The sequence below is a fragment of the Carlito syrichta genome, unplaced genomic scaffold (genome assembly GCF_000164805.1).
Source record: "Carlito syrichta isolate Samal-C Ts95f unplaced genomic scaffold, Tarsius_syrichta-2.0.1 Scaffold308847, whole genome shotgun sequence".
Taxonomy (NCBI): Eukaryota; Metazoa; Chordata; class Mammalia; order Primates; family Tarsiidae; genus Carlito; species Carlito syrichta.
Window position 1 is genome coordinate 1,684,198 of NW_007252943.1, and position 25,409 is coordinate 1,709,606.

At 39.2% G+C, this 25,409-nt stretch overlaps 1 protein-coding gene across 1 annotated transcript in view; it reads right to left on the reverse strand.

Moving 5' to 3' along the window:
• Positions 1–25,409, reverse strand: part of BTBD9 (BTB domain containing 9) — a 183,250-nt gene that overhangs the window by 77,540 nt on the left and 80,301 nt on the right. The window contains exon 4 of the mRNA XM_021716591.1: positions 5,573–5,680. Within this exon, the coding sequence (XP_021572266.1) occupies positions 5,573–5,680 (108 nt within the window). The remainder of the gene's footprint in view (positions 1–5,572; positions 5,681–25,409) is intronic.

The window sequence follows — 25,409 nt, forward strand, 5'->3', positions numbered from 1 at the left end:
AATAAGAGTTTAAGGGCCAACAATGGGTAGATGTGGGGGCACTCTGGACTAAAAGCCTCAAATTACAAATATCTCCATAAGCATAGATCCCAGAATCAAAGAACAGGCCCAAGCTACAAAAGTCATCACACTTAGCAAGGCCCAAAGCAATGGCTTCTGATCAGATATTTACAGTCCTCCCAGGCCAGATGTAATTTACCAGTTAGTGTAATTTTTTAAAAATCATTAGCAATGTTGTTTAATAACACAGCAGACATTCTACTTCAATAAGGTTTTCAGGGGAACAGATTTAGAAAAGTAACTAGGGCCTAAGGTCAATAGCTCATGCACAGGAAAAAATGGGTTTGTTAACCCTTTACCCACATTTCACAAAAATAAATAGAAGAAACAGTGTTATCAATCTAGATAGGAAAGAAAAATAAATTTTAGGATCACAGCTATAGAGAGGTATAAGAAGCAAGCTGTTCAAAATTACCAGTGGACAAACAGTATGCTTCAGGGGTTTCTGCAACAGGAAAAAAGAGCCAGTTGGGAACTTCAAAAAAACAAAAATCTGTCTAATATAAAGCTACTTAACACATGGAATAATTCTGAACATGTGTAAGAAAGTCTTATCTATTTGGTCTAAACATAATACAGCTCTAAAAGGGTACAAGTTTAGTGAAATAGAATAATACTTCTCTCATTTTAGGTCCAACCAGTTATTAGATATGTTGTGAATAATGTTTGTATAATCATTATAATGAGTTCTTAGTGATTTTCCATTTCTGGATCAATGTATAGCTAACATATGGGAAATTTAACTATAAGTTATAGAACTGAAAATGAGTATTCTAAACCTTTACAATGTCCATATGGTGAAACAGTTAACAGAAGATGAGAAGTAGAAAGGGGAAAACAGAGGGAAATGTAGGGGTGGTAATTTCTTCATCAACATAGTAAGAGGTCAATAAATACTGTCTATTACTGATGGATCAAAAAATAGAGTTTTAAGTATAGTATTTAATTTTAAAAGAAATAATAGCAGAACTAAAAAGAAAAACTTAACAGAGAGGGAGTAAAGTATGCAAAATTTCTCATCTGCTTGTAGCAAGGAGTGAGTAAAACTGATAAATTAATAAACAAAGGTGTAAGATATTATTTATTGTTGAGAATTTATAAAAACTATTAAAAAAGTCAAAAGTAGTTACCTCTGAAGAGTAAGACAGAAGATGAAACGGCAAAATTGTACCTTCACTTAAAACTTTCGGTATTGTTTAAATTAATTCTCCATGTGCACGTTTTACATTTACAATTAAAAAACAGTTTTAGAGGCTGAGAGTGGTAGCTCAAGGCTATAATCCCAGCATTTTGGGAGGCTGAGGTGTGAGGATTGCTTGAGACCAGGAGTTCGAGACCAGTCTAGATAATATAACAAGACTTCGTCTCTACAAAAACATAAAAAAATTTGCCTGGCATGGTGGCGCATGCTTGTTGTCCCAGCTACTTGGGAGGCTGAGGTGGGAGGATCCTTTGAGCCTAGGAGTTTAAGGCTACAGTGGTCTTTGACTGTGTGCCACTACACTCAGCCTGACAGAGTGAGATCCTGAGCTAAAATAAAAAGTTTTAGGGTACAACAATTTAGAGGACAGCAGAGAAAAGGAATCAATGATTGGAAAGTAAGGTCTTTTGAAATGGGCTAAAGGGAAAAGGATTTGATTATATGAAGAAAGATGAGTAAAAGCCATTTTTAAAAAGTTACTATAGAAACAGGGCTACCTACAATAGAAAATGACTCTTTACCCTGAAAGCCAACCAAGAGAAGCCCCAACTATAGCAGAAAGCACTTAGGGGCTATAATGGAAAATATCCACCCCAGAGCAGACGGGAAGAGACACTGGAGAATCTCATTCCCTAAGGATTTTTCACAGGGCAGTAAAAATCTGTGCTCTGACTTATTGACTAGGTAGATGCTATCAAGAGGCAGAACTACAGTCTTTAAAGATCGCATATAATTTCATTTACAACATGACTCACATACTTTATTTCAATAAAGACTGGGCTACAATTGTTAAAACTAATAGAATCCCCTCTTGAAGTCTGCTCTGGAGTATATGAGTTCAAAAGGAAAATCTTTTATGACTTATCATTTGCTTATCTTCTTAAGGAATATTTCTTAAGGAGTAACTTGAAAATGGGAGGTACAGCAGATTCAGATTAGGCCTACAAACACAAAATATTAACCCTTGAGTCCACTGATCCTTAGAGGGTTAACAGGTACTTGCCTTCTTGTTACTACTTTTGCTATTCTAATTGTTTATTTACTAATTTGTAAAAGACTGCTCTAGCATCTAAGTGCTAAAATACAAAGTTAAAAACATATAAATTATTTAGATCCACTAACTAATGGAAACAAAAAATAAAAAAGGGAAAAAAGATGTTGATGACTTAATAAAAAGCTACTGGGAGAAGATCTAAAGAGAGAATGAGTTGTTGAAACAAGAAAAATCCATTTAACTAAATACAAAATTTTCATGACATGTACCTGGAATTATCAACTAGCTCTTGTAAAAAACCCACATTGGATAGCACCATCAACATAGGGGCATAAAAGAGATGAGGAATCCAGTTTATAATATGAAAAGAGACAGGTGGTAATAACTAGTAAGACATGTAAAAGTTGACAAGCTTTGAGGAAGCAGAAGGTCTGCTTTTGGAGTGGTACATCCAATAAGCAAAGACCTTGGAAAGACAACTGGATGGTTGCTCATTGACCTTGGAGGCCTCCCTATTATATAAAAGGGGTTCTAGGAGCTTGGGGATAAGTTAACCACTTTGTTTCCCCTTTTTCATCACTTAGTTTGATTCAGCCCTCGTTAGTAATGCTTTGATCCTAGGAGGCAATGTGCTACAGAGCCAAGAGCCCTGGGTTTAACTTTTTTTTTTTAGTTGGAGTCTCACTCCGTCATCTAGGCTGGAGTGCAGTGGCATGCTCATGGCCACCCCAGTGTTGACCTGCTGGGCTCCAGCGATCCTTCAGCCTTAGCATTCCAAGTAGCCAGAACTACAGGTACATGCTAACACGCCCAGCTAATTTTTTGATTTATTGTAGAGACATGGTCTCACCATGTTGTCCAGACTAATCTTGACCCCGTGGGCTCAGGCAATTCTCTTGCCTTGGCCTCCCAAAGTGCTGGGATTACAGGCTTGAGCCACCACACCTGGCCGGGTTTAACATCTTAACTGTGCTCTTTGAAAAAGAGGCTGAGATTGGATACAAGATTTGTGCTCCATTGGGAAGTGGCTGCCTAGCCAGGAAGTGACTACATTTCCCAGTCACACAAGCATCTCATGTGGCAATGTGACTAGTTCTCCCTAGTGGCACGTGAGTAGAAGGGATATACACTAAACCTAGGCCACGACTTTTTGTAACTAGGTATACTTTCTCTCGTTTCTTTCCCCGTCTGGCAGCTAGATACAGATGATGCTGATGAGGGCCTAGAACGATGGCAGAAGCACATGAAGGAAGTTGCTGGAGTTTCGCAGTCAACTGTGGGGGAAAAGCTATTGAACAACCAGGACCACCCACACTTGCTGTTAAATAATTGAGAGGTAAATTATTGTAAATTATTGTCACTGAAATACTGAAGTTTATTTTCCATAGTAGCAAGTGTTAACCTACCTAAAATAAACATGCTATCTGATAATTACTATAACAGTGGTGATGTGTTAGACACTGCATCAAACAGGACATCACTAATGCTATTAAGAAATCTTGACCAAAGCCCGGCTTGGTGGCTCAGCCTGTAATCCCGCACTTTGGGAGGCTGAAGTGAGTGGATTGCCTGAGCCCGCGGGTTTGAGACCCGCCTAGGCAACTTGGCGAGACCTCATCTCTACAATCAAAAAATTAGCCGGGTGTGGTAGCACGTGCCTGTAGTTCCAGCTACTTGGAAGGCTGAGGTGGAAGGATCGCTGGAGTCCAGCAGGTCGAGGCTACAGTGGCCGGGAACAGCTACTGCACTCCAGTCTGGGTGACAGAGTGAGACGCCAACACACACAAAAAAATCTTGACCAAAGAAGCACATAAAAAGATGCTCAACATCACTAGTCATCAGGAAAATACAAATCAAAACCAAAATGATATGCCACTTCACACCCTCTAGGATGGCTATGGTCAAAAAGATGGACAATAACAAGTGTTGGTGAGAATGGGGAGACATTAGAACCCTCAAACATTGCTAGTGGGAAAATAAAATGATGCACCTGCTCTGGAAAAGTTTGGAAGTTCCTTAAAGAGCGAAATACAGAGGTAGCAGATGACCCAGTAATTCTACTTTAGGTATATACCCAAAGGAATTAAAACCACATGTTCGTACAAACATGTACAGGAATATTCACAACAGCATTATTCAGGATAGCCAAGAAGTGGAAACAATTCAGATGTTTACCAACTGATAAATAGATAAACAAAATATGCATAAAATGGAATATTATCCAGCCATAAAAATAAATAAAATTTTTATGAAATTTGCTATAACATGGATGAACCTTGAAAACATGCTAAGTGAAAGAGGCCAGGAACAAAAGGTCACATAACATATATTTCCATTTATATAAAATGTTCAAAATATGCAAATTCACAAAGACAAAAGGTGAATTATTGGATGCTGGGGAGTTGGGGAAAAAAAGGAAGTGTCTTTTTGGGGTGTTCTGGAGTATTAGATAATAGTGGTGGGTGCACAACACTGTGAATATACTAAAAACTACTGAATTGTATACTTTAAAAGGGTGAATTTTATAGTATGTGAATTTCATTTTATTATTTTATTTTTTGAGTCAGGGACTCACTCTGTTACCCAGACTGGAGTGCAGTGACACGATCATGGTTCAATGCAGCCTTGACCTTCTGGCCACAGGCAATCCTTTTGACTCAATCTCCCAAGTAGCTGGGACTACAGGTGAATGCCACCACGTCTGGCTCATTTTTAAAGTTTTGTAGAGATAAGGTATCATTATGTTGCTCAGGTTGGTCTCATATTCCTGGGCTTAAGCAATCCTCCCACCTCAGGCTCCCAAAGTGCTGGAATTATAGTTGGGAGCCATTGCACCTGGCCTATATCTCAATTTTAAAAAGAATTTGCTCTACCTCTCCTCCCACAAACTCTGGCTCTACACAAAAGGCACTGAGTTCTTTTCATACCTTAATTCTAGCCAGTCCGAACCCACAGAATCCTTTCTCCTAGCTTGTCCTGCAACCAAGCAAACTCAAACAGAGCTCCGGTACCATATGCATTCTTTCTGCTGGCCTGTGGCGAACCTAGCCTACTGGGCTTTCCTTAGTCTGGATAACAGTGTAGCTAACACTGAGATGAGATAAATATTTAAAGCTATTCCTGAGAATGATATGAGGGTGGGGAAGAAATAAAGGCCCCTAGAATAACTATTAAAATGTATATTGCTTCAGCGAAATTCTCTAAGGAAGAAAAAAAAATTTCTAAAGGGGTAGTGTGAGATGTTCTTTGGAACTTCTGAATCCATAGAGAAGACTGTTTTTTCAATTGGAATAAATTTCTGAAAGGACACAACTTACTTGCAGGTGACTTTAGTTTTGTCTGCAACCATGGTCCACTGTTGCTGGTTGGTAGAAACCTCAACATAGTAGCTATAGCTTCGATCATCACAGTCCCAAAGCAGTAACCTGAAAAAAGGGAAAAACATAAGATTGCTGTTAATGTTCTGACTGAATCCTTAGCAGCAGGCATGGGGGAATCTATGTCTACTCTGTCTCTCCCGCCTGCCTCCTTTGTCTCACAACCCTTCCAGGACTGGAGAGAGAAAGTGAATCTCAACACAAGTATGAATAGAACAGGTGCAGTCAGTCTGCAGTGAGAGACTTGTCTCTTTAGGAAATTATTTTAAAAGTCCCCCAATCCCAGGCAAACTTTGTCCCCCTCATGGTAAAGTTCTTCGGATTGGCTTAGGAGGGAGTGGATGTCCCCAAATCATGCTTCTTGCATCTTCCAGCTCTCCACTCCAGCTGGCTTGGTTGACCACTGCTCATGGAGGAATCTGTACTTTCTAATAGACTTTGCTAATTGTATTTTCTATTTGGTGATAACCCTATGACCTTTATTATTATTTTTAGGTTCTTTCTCATTTTCACCAGAATTTTTACATAGTTTTGATAAGATTATCTGATTTGGAGATGGAGCCAAACATAAATTCATTAGTAAAACTTTCCTACTCATTATTTAGAAATCAAATGTCTTGGTCCTGTCCCTCTTATCCCCCTTTTCTGCCTAGATAAGAACCTAAGCATTAACTGTATTAATACATTTACATGAAGTTCAAAGCAGACAAAGTTTAATTGTGACAGGAATCAGAATAGTAGTTACCTCTGGGGGAGGTATCAATGGGCAAAGGGCATGAACCTTCTAGAATGCCAAAAATGTGCTACTTTTGATCTGAGTTGTAGTTACATGGATATATACATTGTAAATATTCACTGACCTATATACAAAAGATTTGTTTATACTGTGTATGTTATTCCTCAACTTAAAAAGTAAGAATTAAAAGAAGAATCTGAGCATTACAATACAGGATCAGCATTTTGCTTCTGACAATGCCACAGGGAAGACAAATTATTGTTTTCTATAATTTCAGCCTTTAAAGTCCTTCCCATACAAAATATGTATCTTGTTGCTTTATAACTGGTCATGAGTCTTTGCTTCCTCCACCAGCTAGAACAGAAAGTTAGCTCCTTGAAGGCAATGCCTATATCTTACTGATTTTTCTATACCCTGTACTTGACATAATGTCTCATACAGAGCTTACAGTCAGTCAGTGTTTGCTGAGCAAATACATTACTTGTAACCACAGCAATAATAATGATCATGCAAGCCAACATTTATTTAACGCTTACTGTGTATCAGGCCTTATGTTAAGTGCCCTATACAATTTATCTTATTTAATCCTTCCAAATAACTTCTTAGCAAGCACTTACAGATGGCGACAGTGAGGCTTAAAGCTGTTAAGTAACTTGTCTAAACTTATACAGTGAGTGAGTGGTGGATATAGGCTTGCAACCTGGTGTCCTGACTCAATGCCCAATTCTGTAATCCCATAGCCAAATGATTCTATTACACCCAGTTGTAATGTTGGCCACAAGAAATTGAAAATATTTCACTGTTATGAAAATTCTGTGATGAGCATTTTCTGTGATTATTGCCTTTAAAGGTTTCTATAAGTGAACTTTGGCAGCAGGGCGTATAAACATTCTGAGGTGTAGTTATGTATCATAATCTGCAACCTATAATCTATCATTCCATAAAGTAGTTTGTAATTTTTTGCCTTAATCTTACAGTTATTATCAATGAAAATCTTTCACACAAGTTTAGTATCACATATAAAGCTATCATTGAGGATTAGAACTGTCCCTATGTTCCCCATTTCCCTTATACCCTCTGTTCCTTATTTTCAATTATGATTGTATTTGCTATCAATGACTAAAGCTACACTACCTAATATTCTGGAACTCATCTTTGAAGTAGAGAAAACTGTTAAAGGGTTTTGGAAAGCATAAACAGATGACATCTACTGATTCCCTTTAATTCATCAGGGTATTTAATCTCTCAACGTATTCTGAATGTATCAGAAAGGATTCTACTCAATTGCTCTTAAGTGTCCAAAAATTCTACTCTTAGATTATACCAACTTGCCTGACAAGAAGTGAATCATTTCCCTTAACAGTTTTTCTTGAATAGTATTCTAATCTCTCAGTGCTTTTATGCCATTAGTCTATGCTAATTTATATTTATTTTGAGTAACTTTTAAAAGTGTAGTTCTTCCATGTTTGCCTGGTTGTCATTTTGGTTTAAGTCTTTTAGAAAGAATTTTGATCTTTCTTTGAAAAAAAAAAAACAAACTCTACTTCAAATATGTGGGCTCAGTTTTTAGTGTATGTTCCATACATGCTCTGGGACAAAATCCTTCATAACTCTGCCAGTGTACATTAAAACTAAAGAAAACTTCAAATTAATTACTCATTCTCTTAATTTAACAGCTTTAGTAACAGTTTTGTTGGGAGATAATTTTGAAGATATTTCCCCCAATGGAACTTTGCGTTAGGAACTTTGAGTTATTTAGGGAGAACCAGATTTATCACAACTCCTGTCCTTCCAGATAATCATGAGTTGGTGTTTCTACACAGTATCCAAATAAAAACAATTAGTCCCTTTTGGGATAGAACCTAACCAGATCTCAAAATATTTCATAAAAAAAGACTGCCTTGAGGATATGGAATATGGAGAAGAGAAAAAAGAAAGACCAATTATGAGTATCATAAATGTTCTAGTAGGCATTCTTAAAATGATAACAAATTAGAAGAATTTTTAAAGTTGTATATACCAACTTTATACTTATAGAGTAAGCCCTGTAAGTAGCTTACACTATAAAGTCTTCCAATTTGTTTCAAGGCAAATTATTATTTTAAAATGAAGATAATCTGCAATTCCAGTAATTTTAAAAACACATGTACATAGAGTGCATTGTTTGTAACCTGCTTCTTTTGCTTAGTGAGCTATTATGGATATGATTTTTGTATATCAAATATTCTTCTACATCATGTGTACTGACTTCATAGTATTTCACTATATGAAGTCCCATAATTTATTTTGTCAGTCTCTTATTAATGAACACAAGCAATAGATAATATTTCACTGTTATGAAAATTCTGTAGCCAGGCTCGGTGGCTCAGCCTGTAATCCTGCGCCTTTGGGAGGCTGAGGTGAGTGGATTGCCTGAGCTCACGGGTTCGCGACCCGCCTGGGCAGCGAGACCTCATCTCTACAATAAATCAAAAAAATCAGCCAGGTGTGGTAGCGCACGCCTGTAATTCCGGCTACTTGGAAGGCTGAGGTGGAAGGATCGCTGGAGCCCAGCAGATCAAGGCTGCGGTGGCAGGGAGCGGCCACTGCACTCCAGTCTGGGTGACAGAGTGAGACTCCAAGTCAAAAAAAAAAAAAAAGAAAATTCTGTGATGAACATTCTTAAGCTAAATCTATGATTACTGTCTTTAAAGTTTTCTGTAAATGAACTTCTGCAGCAGGGCATATAAACATTTTGAGGCCTTGCTGTGTATCACAAAATAGCTATATACTCCTCTTCCCTTCAGCCCCAAACAAAAAATTACATCAATTTATACTAATACTATCAGCAGTGTATAACAGTGCCTGTTTTTGTGTATCATCACCAATATTGTGTAAGATGTTTAAAAATACTACCAATTGACAGATGAAATATACCTCATTAATCTGCAGTTCTTAACTTATCACTGAACTTGAACATTTTACCCATATTTGACCTATATTTATCCTTTCACTAAAGACTTACAAAATGTCCTCTATAGTTAAAGGATATTAATCCACTGCCTATCATAGTTTGTATGCTGAAGATATTAATTTTTATTAGCCTAGTCTATCGATCTTTACCTCAATAATTTCTGTTGGCCTAAATTCTTTTCTTCTGAACAGCAGCCAAGTGCACATACTGGTTGAGACATCGCTTCTCTATTCCTCTATTAAGAGTCCCTGGGGGCTAGAAATGTGGAGTCATGGTGACTTCTGAGAGGAAAAGGGACACTGATGAATCTCAGGTCATCAAGCCTAGGGCTCAGACTCACCTACACTGTGGAGTTTTTAAGAGGCCTTGCTGTAGTTCAGGTGCTAGAATGCATATTTGCTTAGAATTTAGGTTTACTTGGGAATGAAATCCCTTTGCTGATTCAACTTAAAAAAAGGAAGTGTTCTGAAAAATTGGCTCAATCTCTTCTTTTCCATCAACAGGAATTTTGTTCTGTAGGGCATAACCAAAAAATCCACCAACTCCCTTTACTTCTTTCCCTGGCTGTGAAGTGTGTTCTTATGTCTTTGCACCTGCAACAAGACAGAGGTATGTCTGACTTGAAATCTGGCTAAAAATGTTTGTACAGTGAGCTCGCCAGTTAAGGACACTCCCTCTGACCTTAACTGATTTAAACATACCCCTAACACATCCATCCACACATCTCCACTCATACATCAGAAACCATTTTCAAAAGGGGCTGAATAAAGGAAGTTGCTGCCCAAGATCTATTGATGCAGATCGGGTCTGCGTTTAGCTGTTACCACAAACCTCTCTAACTAATGAGCACTGCATGAAATGCCTGGTGATATTATATGTTGTCTCCTCCATCATCCCTTATCCTCATTGTGAAATTTTCCTAAAAGCAGTGAAGTGCTGGGTTTTTTAAAATTGATTAGCAGATGTGATTTTGCTTACATCTTCCATAAATGCTCTGGCTGGCTGCATACCATTGATTACCAGGGGTTCAGTTTACAGCAACTAATTGCTCTCCTTGCTGGTGTTTTGATACAAAATTCAATAGTGAATATGTTTTCAAAACTCTGGTCTTTGTGGCTTGAGTCAGAAGTGACTTGAGGCAAACCCAGTGGACTGAGTTTTCCCTTCTTTAAAATAATTGCTCTCTCATCAGTCTGTGAAGAAAGTTTCCAAATTGTAGCATTCTAATTGGAAAGTCTGCATTATGCATGCGATGACAAACTATGTTGTGCTGAATGGCATTTTTTTCATCCTTTTCTTAAGGGATTAATTCTGTGCCAGATTGTGAACAATGGCTGAAGTGTAACAGTTGAGATCAACAGCTTCTCCACTGAATTGTTGCCTTTTAGACCAGGAGCATGTGCCTGTTTTGCCTGTTTTTAACTGTCCATCATTTGTGTAGGAGGCTCTACTGGAAGGCCTGGGGCCACACTGCTGCCATTCCTAAGAGTTTTCTAATTTGGGTGAAAACAAACAACTAAAGAAAGATCAACTGCCAGCATATTAGTAATATTGTAATAATTTATCACTAAATCTATTCCTCATCTTTCAGTTAAAGTCAAAAACTCCTGACCTCAAAAATTTATACAGACTATTCTTTGTTAAAGAGCCTTTAAGTTCTTCAGAAATAATTATCTTACATGTAACAATTCAAAAAATATTTACTGAGTTCTAAGTAAGATGAGGTAAGTCACTTAACTCATTTATACTGTACTTTAGTTTCATCGCTTGTGAAATCAAATGTCTAGATTTGATGATTTCTCAGGGCTCTTCCAGTTCTAACATTTTATAATTCTCAGCTGTAGCATATACAGTGGAGTTTTTTTTTTTTTTTTTCCAGTATGTCTGTATATTACATAGGAACTCCTCTCTTTGAGAACTGTTTCCAGTTCAGCCTCAAGGTGGACGTGTGAGGAAGCTCCTGAGCACAGTTTATCCTGTAGACGTGACTGTATCTAGGAAGTCACCTGACCTACGTCGGGCTAATCAGATTTCCTCTCTCAAAAATTTAGAATTATGTGAAGTTTAAGCTTAAATGGCTCTGCTCTCTTAAAATGACATGATACAAAGGCAGGCATTCTGGAGTGACCCTCTTTCATCATAGGCATAAAGAAGCAAAAAGAGTCATCTGCAGTGAGAAGCAGAGACACAGACAGTGCTGCCCAGGCAGGGTTGCCTGGGTTCTTGACAGATTCCAGTGTCTGGTTTCAGTTCCTACAAGGGATTTCTGAGTGTCTACCCTAGTATTCCTTGAGAAATCTCCTAGTCACTTAAAGAAAGTCACCATTTATGGCTTAATACATATTTACTTGGTTTCTGTCACTTGGAACTAAATGGACCTAAGATAATAAGCTTCTAGCAGAGTACACCGGACAGAAAAAGTACTCAACAAAGAGTAGATGTTATGGCAATGAAGATGGCAGTGACACTGTGATAATTCCAGGGTAGAGGAACAATGAGAAAAAGTACAGGGACAGTAAGAAAGCTTCCTTTGGATGGCAGTGTTCGTTCAAGTATGAAAGAGGATGAGAGCGGCAGGACTGTACTGTTGAGTGGCAAGGTGGAACAGGCTTTGGAATAGGCTCAATGGAGTCAGTGGAGCTGCAGGGACCGGCCTTGCAAAGATGGAACGATCAGCATAGTTTAGCCTCAGGGAGCTGGTTGACAGTGACAAGGAAAATACAGTGACAGGTCAAGGAATAAAAGACCAGGAAAAGTATTGACCACCTGTAGGCTGTTGAGGAGACAAGTGGGGTCAGAGAGGGCAGAATGACTTTCACAAGAGAGGTGGGCTGGAGGCCAAGATACAGAAGAACAGGAGTGACACATGTGAAGGTAAGACAGAAAGATAAGGAGCTGGGCCACAAAGGGAGACTTCAGCACTTCTATCTCCTTCAGAAGATACCAGTTCTCACTCCTCTGAGTGAGAAGCAGAAAGACAAACATGTTAAGGGTTTTATTCTAATCTGCTATTGAGAGACAGGAGGGAGCCTGTAACAGCTGCCGAAAGAATTAATACAGCTTCAGAGAAACAACTTTACTGGAGAGAAACAGGGACTTTCCCAAAGATGAGAGGCCTCCTTATTGTCAGCTGTCACAGGGTTCACTGATGTGGCTTCATCCTCAGGTGGGGAGCAGGGTCCAGCTGAGAAGCGCTGCTGAAGGAGGCAAGTCAAAATGAGATTCTCAGCAGGAGGCCAGAACCCAAGTAACAATGTTTTAGCTCAAGTGTGTGAAGTAGACCAGGCGGCTGCCCTGCAGATTCCAGACATGAGAACTCCCAGGGAGCTGCCACCACCAGGCCTTGCCTCCAAGTAGGCCACAGCCTTTCAGGGCAAAGGGGACACCATGGGTTCTTGGAAAACACGTTAGAGGACATCAGAGAGTCTCTGTTCTGTCTGGTAGTGTTTAATCTTTCATATCTGGGACGCGGAGGGTGAGTTCTTACAGGAAGAAACGATGGTACTGGTTAACATTCCTTTGCAGTTTGCCATGGAAAAGGCAAGTGCAAGCTCTTGGTTGTCTGGCATGTGTAATTTCTCTGTTGAATCACTGAAGCCCCTGTGAGGAGGTGGCAAAGCACACACTTTGGCTCCACTGTGGAAGCTGGCTGACTGAGAAAGGGGAATACTAAGAAGAGTTTTCTCTCCCATCAAATCTTACATTCAATACAGTATAATCCAGGTAAGTTATCTGAAAGTGAAAAAACATCAATAGAGAATATTCCTGCAGGATATTACAGTGAATAGCTAGATGGGGCAAAACTGTCCAAAACTTTGAGACTAAGTACCAACTTTAAACAGCTAATTGAGATCATTTTTTCACTCCTTAAAGAGATTAAGTCTTTAATTTCAAGTTTTAGGTGATAACAAAAAAGCTAACACTACCCTACCAAATAGCATGGTTGCAGCTGCAACATTCAGTAGGTACTGAGTGTAGAATGAATGGTGAACAACTAATCATAATCCCACCTCACATTCACACAGACCTCATTGGCTTCAAAATGTTTTTGCATACATTATCATATTTGGGAGAAAAAACAATTTATAATCAGCACATTTCCTGCTTTCAATGCAAATCTTTTTTTCTAAGTTCCTTGGTTAATTTTCTTACATAGGCTAAACACTGCCCAAGCAATCATTTTTTTTTTTTTATTCAGTCTCACTCTGTCACCTAGGATGGAGTGCAGTGACACGCTCACTACTGCAACCTCCCCACTGCTGGGCTAAGGTCATCCTTCCACTTCAGCCTTCCAAGTAGCTGGAACTACAGGCACAAACTACCATACCTGGCTAATTTTATTGGTTTGTTGTAGAGATCAGGTCTTGTCAAGTTGCCCAGGCTGGTCTCAAACCCCTGGGCTCAGGCAATCCTCTCACTTCCACCTCCCAAAGTGCTGAGATTACATACATGAGCTACTGCGCCCGGCTTGCCCAGGCCATCTTTTACATATTATTCAATCTCTTGGCAACCCCTTTTTCTAACAGGTAAGTTTTGGTCCAGGCTTTTATGATCTAGACTCCATACCACACAGTCCAATTTGATGAAAATTATTTCATGCTATGCTTTCAATGTGGATACACAAGAAGAATTTTCCAGGTCAAACAGCCCTTGAGAAGAAAAGCAGTTTTATTACACTTTTGAAGGTGACTCTATCTGATATAGTCCCTTTCTTAAGCAAGATGTTGGCACCAAAAGCCCTTTCTTAAGCAAGATGTTGGCATCAAAAATATTGGTAACCATTCAAATGGTCTTATGATATTTTAAAAGGTGAAATCTCATTATGTTACAGAGCTTTTAGGCAGTGACACACTAAGCAGGTATGTAGCTTTTACAGATCTTCCCCTGTGTTTAAATTTGGCATCACCAATTCCCCTCCCTGCAGCAAGGCCAACTGCCTTGATCCCAGCAGCTTCCTCATTAGGATTAGTGTGTACGATCAGTGAGCGCAGCCTGACTTGGCTCACCAGCAGGGTCAGAAAAGGATGTGCAAGAGGCAAAAATGCCAAGGCCCTGCCCAGACCACAGGGCTTAGCTCCCTGGGTATGAAGTCCGGCTCACTTTTAGCTTCATTTGCTAGGTAGGCTATTAGGGGCTGTTGTGATTTTAAAAGGCAAGAATCCATTTCTTCTGTTAATAGCTGAAGGCAATATACATTTATGTGAGCTTTTCTGTTCCCTGTCTATGAAACTATTAGGAGAGTGAGAAGAAGAGACAGACATGCTAAAGAGCTCAAAATTCACTAATCTATAAGTCGAGTGTTAAGAATTTTACTTGGATTTTTGCTTAACATTTATGACTCCTGTGGGACAAAATGGCCCCAGTGTGGGCCTTCATCCATCAAGTAAGAGAGTAGAGTCACCTGGCTCCAAGTTCCCTGCATGACACCATCCAATGGCTCCTCCTCTCAGCTTTTAGGACCAAGTCCATTTAGGAGGAACCACCTGACCATGCTTCTAGAGTGCAGAGATCATGAATGGCTCATGGTCTTGGTACTCCCCATGGTCCTCAGCACAATGCCATGCTGATCTTGCGCTCTACTGACTTAAACTGAAAGAGACATGGGATGCAGGAGAGAAGAAGATTATGGCAAGAGGAAAGGCCACAACAGATAAATCATCCTTCTCACGAAACACCAGTCACTCATTCCAGTGCAGCATCTTCAGTGCTCCATAGACTGAATTACATTTCAATCTGAAAACAACCTCCCCTAGTCAGTACTCCACCCTGAGCCTCTACACCATTTTGCAGAATCTCACATAAGAGATAATTTATGTGCCTGAGCCCGTGGGTTCGAGACCCGCCTGGGCAGCGAGACCTCATCCCTACAATAAATCAAAAAATCAGCTGGGCATGGTAGCGCATGCCTGTAATTCCAGCTACTCAGAAGGCTGAGACGGAAGGATCGCTGGAGCCTAGCAGGTCGAGGCTGCAGTGGCCGGGAGCGGCCACTGCACTCCAGTTTGGGCAACAGAGTGAGACTTCAACTCAAAAAAAAAAAAAAAGAGATAATTTATGAAGAGTATCAATTCTGACTGCTGTTTCATCTCTTCAGCTTATTATCCTGCCCCTCCTCTGACCACATGCTAATATGTGCCACATGCACACAGCCTACAAAGCACCAAGGAGCAGAGCCAAAGAGAAATTTAATAAGCTCCACTGTTCCTTTCTACTCCCTTGGGTCAAGTTTTCACAGGAATCTGTGTCTGTGGGAGAACTCACAATTTAGCTACTGGCAGATCTTTGTATTCTCCCAACCTGGTGATAAAGGGAGAGAATGGAAGGGCAAAACAGATGGGGAAGGCTGACTCTGAATATTACAGTCAAGAGAACATTCCAGCAGGGATGAACTGCAAGGCAAAACTCTTCCTATTCAATCATGTAATCTCTATTCTTGTTCTTACCAGATCTCTTCTCTGGTCTCTCTTAACACAGCCAGTACTGTTTCCCCACACCTCTTTCTCTTTCTTATCAGCTTGACCTTTTCGCCCAAATCAGATCTGGCTTTCAACCTTTGCTCCAGCTTTAAATCATCTTCTTTTCCCTACAGGGCACAATCTACAAAGTCCCAAGCTCTTGCTGAAAACGATTTTAAAACACTTGTCCATCCTCCTCCTTCAGCGTTACCATCAGTGCTAGCTGTTGTTCATTCCCCCTTCAGGTCCTCTCTCCGCTAAGTGACTGCTGCCTTCTTTCCACTGCATTCCCAAATCTGGTATTTATTCTAGTAGGCCTGGTACATTGAAATTCAGTTTGCCTGCCTGTCTCTCTCTTGTATCTACTTGGTCTCAAATGTCTTCATTGTCTCTTCTCTAATGAACCTTTTTTTTAACTTTTAATTTTGTTTATTTTAAAGATGTGAGGTACAAATTAGGGTTAGGTATACAAATGTTCAATATGTAGGTACCCTTGTTGATGGGGTGTGCCCCCCTTCCCCAGGCAGACTCCTGCTACTGCCAATCCTACTTCCCGCCCCCTCCTGGCAGCTTCCCGCTACTGACCATCCTTTTTTTGTAGGATAATGATAATTGTTCAAGGTCCGCTTATGAGTGAGAACATGTGACACTCAGTTCTTTGTTTCTGTGAAAGATCACTCAGTATTATAGACTCTAAGTCCATCCAGGTTGCTGTGAAAGTTCATGATTTTGTCCTTCTTTATGGCTGTATAACATTCCATCATAGATATGTACCACATTTTTTTATTCAGTCCTTTTTTGATGGGCAGCATGGTTGGTTCAATGTTCTTGCTACTGTGAACAATGCTGTGATACACATACATGTGCAGGTGTCTTTTTTATAGAGTGATTTGAGTTTTTCCGGGTATATTCCCAGTAGGGGGATTGCAGGGTGGTATGGAAGGCCAATTTTTAGAACTTTTAGGAATTGCCACACTGTTTTCTACAGAGGCTATACTAGTTTACACTCCCACCAACAGTGTAGAAGTGTTCCCTTTTCGCCACATCCTCTCCAGCATCTGTTGTTTTTTGAGTTATTGATGCTAGCCATCCTGAGTAAAGTTAAGAGGTATCTCAGTGTGGTTTTAATTTGCATTTCTTTGATGACTACTGAGACTGAGCATTTTTTCATGTATCTGTTGGCTGCTCATATGTTTTCTTTTGAGAACTGTCTATTCATTTCTTTTGCCCGCTTTTGTAATGGGGCTGTATGTTTTTATCTTTCGGCACGTCTGAGTTCCTTGTAGATCCTTTGTCAGACATACAGTTTTTCTCAGTCTGTGGGCTATCTCCCTGCTCTCTTGATGGTTTTTTTGGCTTTGCAGAAGCTTGTCAGTTTGATGAGGTCCTACTTGTCTATCTTATTTCTTATGGCATGGGCACTTGAGGTTTTGATCAGGAATTGGTTGTCAGTTTCAATTTCCATAAGGGTGCCTCCTGCATTTTCTAAGGTTCTTGTAGTTTCAGGTTTTACATTTAGGTCTTTGATCCATTTAGAGTTGATTTTTGTGTATGGTGATAGGTAGGGATCTTGTTTTAATCTTCTGCATGTGGTCAGTCAGTTTTCCCAGCACCATTTACTGAATAGGTTCTCCTCTCCCCATTCATCGGTGGTGGAGGCTTTATCGAAAATGAGTTGGTTGAGAAATTGAGATTTTGTTTCTGGAATCTCTATCCTGTTCCATTGGTCTATTTGCCTGTTCTTGTACCAATAGCAGGCTATCTTGATTATTGTCGCTTTATTGAGTTTAAACTGTGGGAGTATGATACCTCCTGCTTTTTTTTTTTTTTTTTTTTTAATTGAGGATTGTTTTGGCGATTTGTGGTCGGTTATGTTTCCATATGAATTCCTGTATCATTGTTTCCAGTTCTGAGAAGAATGCTGCAGGTAATTTAATGGGTATTGCATTAAATCTGTAGATTCCCTTGGGTAGGATGGACATCTTAATGTTGATTCTTCCAATCCATGAAACATGGAACATTTTTCCATTTGTTTGTATCATTTTTTATTTCTTTGAGCAGTGTTTTATAGTTTTCGTTGTAAAGGTCTTTCAAGTCTCTGGCTAGGATGATGCCAAGGTATTTGATTTTTTTTCTGGCTATTGTGAATGGGATTGTGCTTTTTATTTGGGTTTTTGTTTGTTTATTGTTGGTGTACAGAAATGCAACTGTCGGTTGGGTTCAGTGGCTCAGCCTGTAATCCCAGCACTTTGGGAGGCCGAGGCGAGTGGAGTGCCTGAGTTTGCTGGTTTGAGACCAGTCTGGGCAATGTGGCAAGACCTCGTTTCTAAGATAAAATAAAAATAGTGAGGCATGGTAGCGCGCATCTGTATTTCCAGTTACTCGGAAGGCTGAGGCGGAAGGATCGCTGGAGCCCAGAAGGTCGACACTGGAGAGGCCGTGAATATGCGTGCCACTGCACTCCAACCTGGGAGAAGGAGTGATAATCCAACTCAAAAAAAAGAAAAAAAGAAATGCGACTGGGTTTTGCACATTGATTTTATACCCTGAGACTCTGCCAAAGTCCTTTATCAGTACAAGGAGGTTTTTGACATTCTCTTGGATTTTTGAGGTATAGAATCATGTCGTCTGCAAAGAGGGATAACTTGACTACGTCTTTTCCTATTTGGATACCCCTAATCTCCTTCTCTTGTCTGATTGCTCTAGCTAGGACTTCCAAAACTATGTTGAAAAGGAGCGGTGAGAGTAGGCATCCTTGTCTAATGAACCTCCTTTATGAAATCTTTGGAGAAGGCTTTCACATGAAAACCACCACCCTCCAAAACACAAAAACAAAACTATAATAAGTTGTAAGTACTATAAAACTTAAACACTTACAGTAAGTAGATTATTCTGTTTGAAGGTTGAGGTGTCTGATAAATCATTATCTTCCAAGTGGTACATGACTTACCATTAAAATAAAGACACCATTAATGAGTTTAATAATAGTAGCATCTTCTCCGCTAGTATATAAAGGTGAAAATCCTAACTAATAGCTATTAAGTTCTTATAAACAAAAGATAATTAATCAATTGAATATGTAACTGTGTGATAAATCTTTTGAAGAATGGTGAGAGGTTAAAAAAAAGCAATATTTTATGTAATTTTTTGTAACAGCTAGAGGAAAAAAACGGCTAATTAAGTTTTTCAATGGAATTCTTTTGATCACTGGCCACTCTGTACAGTTTTCTTGATCCAGGTCTTCAAAGCTGTGATCACAAGTTTTAATTCAAATGTTTTCAGTTGAACATTAATAACTCTAACTTTCCTAACTGCTAAACAGCTGTAATTAAACCAAACTGGTGTAGGTTACAGGACCAAAGGCTAAATGGGCAGTTGCCATTTTTTCCCAAATCGCCTGTACTAGTCTCCCCAGAGCAGGAGGCCCAGACAGAGGTTATGCATGGGGAGGGGCCACAGCTCTCCCCACTGCTACAGATGTACAGAGTACAGTCTCATGAGCACGTGCCAGAGTATTCAGTAGCTTCCCCTTTCCTCCCACATTTGTTTGGTTGAAAGATCGTCAGACAAGAGAAAAGCACTCCCTCTTCTGAATGTATTCTGCAAGAGCTGCCTTTCTAGAAATAACTCTCCCAGGTGCCAACATGAATATTCACCAGAGTGTACTGGGCACAGAGGCCAGTTTCCGTGCCATATACACTAATCCTTCAAAATGTATTCCAGGCAAGCTATCACAGGGTAAACACCTCTACAGAAACTAGGCTTTCTGGTGATGGACACTGGGTGGCTGAAAGAAGGAACTCTGAGAGAAGGAGGCAAAGATGAATAAACCGCTCCTAACTATCTAACAGCCCTGCTGCAGCTAGACCTTGCAACATTGACTCAAGCACAGTATGAGGCTTCAGTAGAATACTGCAATCTGCAAATTAAACTCTCTTTTGTTCAACTGGCTTACTCTTCCTCATCAAGAAGAACTAACATTTATCTCCTCTATGCCCCATAACCCTATCTGCCAGACCCCTTTTAACTTTCTCCCTATCCATTATATAAGTATCCATTATAAAAAGGCATTATACTAATTGCAAACAATATATAAACCCATATTTTAAAAAATATTATTTGGCAGCAGACCCTGTTTTACAAACAACATCTTGGAAAAACCTTAATATCAAAAACAGATAAAAGAAGAAATACTCTTCTGAGGTGATAGCTGGGAACTGAAGCTCATCTGCCAGAACTTGCCATTGATCCCTGCTTGCAGCAGCTCCCAAGGCTTTCTGCCACCAAAGTAGGAAAAATCTAGAGGTCATAGTATACATCTTGTTCTCAAACTAAATGCTAATTTTCAATATTCATATCTTTTAATAACAGGTTTATAAGTACCATTATTCACATTTTTTGAAAACATGAAAGGTAAATGAACTTCCTTAACTCTTCACGTTTACCTACATGGGCCACAGATGTTAGTGAAGAAAGGGAGCTGAGCAGATTAAGCTTTGGTTATCTATGGCCTATGGATGCCTGCTTTTGTAAATGAAGTGTTATTAGAACACAGCTGTGCTCCCTCAGCAGAGTTGAGTAGTTGCAGCAGAGATGGTGTGGTGTGAAAAACCTAAAATATCTACTACCTATTCCTTTATGGACAAAGGTTACCAATCCCAGAAACAGAAAACTAAAACTGTTCTTATTAGGTGTAAAGAATGATGGCACCAAGGTAAGAAATAAAGATACAATTTAAACTAAGGCTGAACTCAGCCTAGAAATGTCTAAAGTCTCTTTCTTCTGTTGAGTGTTTCAATAGATTTTCATGTAGCAAATTCCACATGGAATTTTTAGAATCTAGTATAGTCATCATCCCATCTATGTTGCTGTGACAACTGTACAGGCAATTCTTGGTTTGCTTTTCACTCCAAATTTCTGGTATTTCTCCTAAGAGTAAAAGAACCAGAAAGAAAATGGAACCAAAAAACAAAAACAGCTCCAATTAAAAATGAAAAACATTCCTAAATGCTCTTTACTCCCTTAACGGATAAAGTGCCCAGGAGCTACATTCTCAAACTGAAGATGTTCAAACAGGTTAGTCATTGACTACCACCCTCCAGATCCCTACTAAAGGGAATAGACGTAGTAGTGTAGGGTGAAGAATTATAGACATTTAAAGTCAATAAACAATATGTTGAAAAACAAGTTATACAGTGATTTATAAGGCAGTTAATATGACAGCAGTAAAATAATAATATATCAGTTACAGAGGAAGATGACCCTACAGACTAAACCATACCAATTAAGTAAACAGTGTTAAGTTGTTCATTGGCCACTAGGAAAAAAACAGATTTCTACAGATTTATCCTGTTGCCAGCTCTATTGTGATTATAAAAAATCATTTTACAAGATAGCTGGCCAGTGCAGTCTATGACCACAGAACAATAAAACCTTATAGTACTTGGTGTTTTAACAGAACTACTTATTTAAGATGTCTAATGATACTAATTTTAAATGGAAGACTCTGTTTAACATGATCTCCCCAAATAGATCCAACTAAACTCCATGAATTTTCTACTTGTCACTAAGACTAACATATATAGCTAAAATCTCACTATAGTGAACACAATCATGACAGCCATTTTCCTATTTTACTAGGAAGGCTGTTACCAACAAGATATTATTTGTCTGGTTATTACAAATTCTTTAACAATTCTCTATAGAGAATGGTTTATTTATTCCCAACAAGGTTACTATGAACTTTCTAATAAAGACAGTACTTGATTATATGGGCTCTGTTATTTTTTAATCTCAGAGAAGAAATACATACAGATACCAGGAAAATAAATGAAAAATGGTTTGCATTGAATATCAGACAACAACTAAATGGTATATGCCTAAGGGACTTAGGAGCAAGATCTATCATTTAGACCCCAACCACCCCTTCATACAAGGTTCTTGAGTTAAGTATATGATAAAGTTCTAGCAAATAAGAAAAAAACAAATAGATACTTTTTATTGCTAGTACAATTTTTGTCCCCAAACCCTAATGCAAAGGGCACAGGACATGGCATATTCCCTATTCCCAAACTGATTATGACTGAGCACTCCCTATATGGAGCACTCCCTAATCTCACATTGGCTATGCCTGAACGGCTCCAAACCAAAGCAAGCCAGGAGGTCTTCTCTGTCCCTCTTCAACACTCAAAACCTATTATTGGTTCTTACCACTATAATTTAAGGAACGATCAATCCAATTGCACTTTCTAGTACAGTAGTCTCCTTTTATCCACGGGGGATACATTCCAAGACCATCAGTGGATGCCTGAATCCATGGACAGGGCAGAACCCATATATTGTAAACTATGTTTTTTGTTCTGATAATTGAGATGGCTACTAAGTGATTAAGGGGAGGGTAGCTTACTCTCCTGTCTAGCTGGATATGCTAGACAAAGGGATGTTCACGTCCTAGGTAGGATGAGGCAGACTGGTGTTAATACTATACTACTCATAGCGGCATACAATTAAAAAACTTAAGAATTGTTTATTTCTGGAACTTCCCATGTAATATTTTGTACCACAGTTGACTACAGGTAACTGAAACCATGGAAAGCAAAATCACAAATAAGGGAGAACTACTGTATCAGAGAATCAGAGTAAATATTGGGATGGGGGAGCTTGTCCCCCAGTGCCTAGAACTGAGTTGTCCCTGAGCTGAAGCATTAATCTTAAGCTTACAAGAAAGAGGAAGTAAGAGTATCCAAGGGCTGAAAAGGATGGGTCTACTTACCACTTTGTTGTGAGAACAGAAGAGTGAGGAGAGACAGGGGAGCGGTAGGCACAATGAGGGAAGGCAGGACCTCCATCGTCAGTCACAGTCCTAGCCATGCTACTTAGGGCTCAATGGGAGACAAAAGATACAATAAGTGATTTTACTGAACTGGGGCCTACTCAGTCCTGCAAACTGACCAATCTGATCACATCTTCATGGCCACAATTTTAGGGAGGAGTGAAGATGGATACAGGAGAAGGCACAAAGAAAATGGTGGAAGGAAAAGCAGAAGGTAGTTGAACTACTTCTTCCAAGATTTAAAATTGTAGTATGGCTGTGATCACCCTACCACTGACTGTACTTCTTGTTTTAAATGTCCTTAAAGCCAGAAATGTTCAATATAATCCTCCCAAAAACCCACCACATTATCGAAGAAAGTAGAGCGGGGGAAAGCCTGAAGGTAGTATGACAGTCATTGTCCATGTCCCCTTTAAAAATTGGAGAGTTTGTTAGGTATCATTTCATTCCAGGGTAGGCATGCCTTTTTTTTTTTTTTTTTTTTTTTTAGCTGGAGACTCACTCTGTTTTCTGGGCGGAGTGCAGTGGCACGCTCACAACCACCGCAGCCTCAACCTGCTGGGCTCAGGCAACTTCTGCCTCAGCCTTCCAAGTAGCTGGAACTATAGGCACATGCCACCACGCCTGACTAATTTTTTGATTTATTGTAGAGATGAGGTCTTGCCATGTTATCCAGGGTGGTCTCAAACCCTGCAGGCAATCCTCTCACCTCCTCCTCCCAAAGTGCAGGGATTACAGGTATGAGCCACCATGCCCGGCAGACATAACTTTCTAAACTCCAGATCTTCAAGACTGAAAATGTTATTTCTAGCAGGACTTTTGACATAATAAATCTGCCACTACAATATAGATATGCAGTGAAATTTCTGATACTGAAATTCTGAATGTACATAGAATAGTCAACTCTCCATAACCTGGTTAGCTAAACAGATGCTTTAGTTAACCAAATTCATCTGTTTAACAGATTCCATGGATTAACCATTTAAAAAAGAATTTGGATATGATATAATATACTTAATTATAGTAAAACCAAACCAAATACAATATATTCTCCTTTTGATCAGTCAGAAGTTATCAGGGATCTTGCCCTGCCTCTTAAATTTCTTTATGTATGTGAGTAATCACTATGCTGGTCAAGCACAGGAGACCAATTACAGAAAACCAGTATAGTAAATGTTGGCAACAGAAATGTACAGTTTTTTCAACAAGTACATTTAATGACTAAGAAATCAAATATATATGATAGAACAGCAATGCCTCTCATTTTGGATCAAAATTGTGCAGTAACCAGACACAGGCTTTTTATTTAAAGAATGTTTTTGAAACTGAGAATAGTATTTATTATTATTATTATTTATTTTTTTGAGTTGGGATCTCACTCTGTCACCCAGGCTGGAAAGAAGTCGCACGACCATGGCTCAATGCAGCCTCAACCTCCAGGGCTGAAGGGATCTACTTTCCTTAGCCTTCTGAGTAGCTGGGACTACAGGTGTGCGCCACCATATTGGGCTAATTTTTTTATTTTTTGTAGAGACAAGGTCTATGTTGCCTAGGCTGGGCTCAAACTCCTGGGCTCAGACAATCCTCCTGCCTTGGCTTCCCAAAATGCTGGGATTACAGGTATGAGCTCCATACCCAACCTAGAGGCTGAGAATAATATAAAATGTAATAATTATAGTATTATTTAAGATATGTCTAGAAGCTGTGGGCTCTAAGAGAAGCTTTCAAAAATAAATGGAAAAAAGCCTCCACTCAATTATGTACTTCAAATGGGTGAATTGTAGGGCATATTAATTATATTTCACCAACTAAGACTTAAGGGACAGTACTACATGGTGTCAAAGATAAGGCTAACATCTTAGCCTCCCTTCCCACCCATTTCGTAGGTATTAATTATTACTACAACTTTTTTATGTTTAGCCTGTAATGCCTCCTGGTAATAAAGAGCTTTATAATGTATCAAAATAGCAGCACTATACTTTATTTTATTTGACCTAAATACATTGCAAACTCTAGGCAATACCAACTAGTTCTAATATTCCAGCACCAGGTGAAGGAGTTCATGTTCACCTTTTTTTTTGTTTTATAGCTAATCTTTATCCAGACATTTTATTAGTCAGTGCTCCTACAAGAGCTCTCAGATCTATTAATCATAATTTTAACATACCAAAACTTTCTGTCCTATACCACATCCCCCCAGTATAATGGTTTGTGTGTTTCCCAAAGTAAACATTAGTTTGTCTGCATAGTCAACTTACTGTTGTTGGGAAGTGCTATGATTTGAATGTGTCTCCCCAAAGTTCATGTGCGGGAAACTTAATCCTCAGTGCAACCATGTGGGGAGGTGGGGCCCAATAAGAGGCTACTAGATGATGACAGTGACGCCCTTGTGGATGGATTAATACTGTTATCTTGGGAGCGGGTTAGTTACCTCAAGAGTAGGTTGCTATACAGTTAGTTTAGCCCCTGGTGTCTCTCTCTTTTACTCATACTGGCTTACCCTTCCACCCTTCTGCCATGAGATACTGAGCAAGAAGGCCTTCATTGGATGTGGCTGCCCAAACTTAGATTTCCCAGTCTCCAGAACTTTAAACTAAATAAACTTCTGTTCTTTATTTAAAAAAATTATATTTCAATAGAGCTGTTAAAAATAATTAAACAGGGCAACCCCCTTGGGTCCCCTCCCACTCTGGGAGCTTTTCTAGCCTCTCAATAAATCCTGCTTTCTAAAAAAATTAATTAAATAAATAAACAGAACACATGAAATATGGAGATTTGTTAAAATTCTAAAGTAGGTGTGA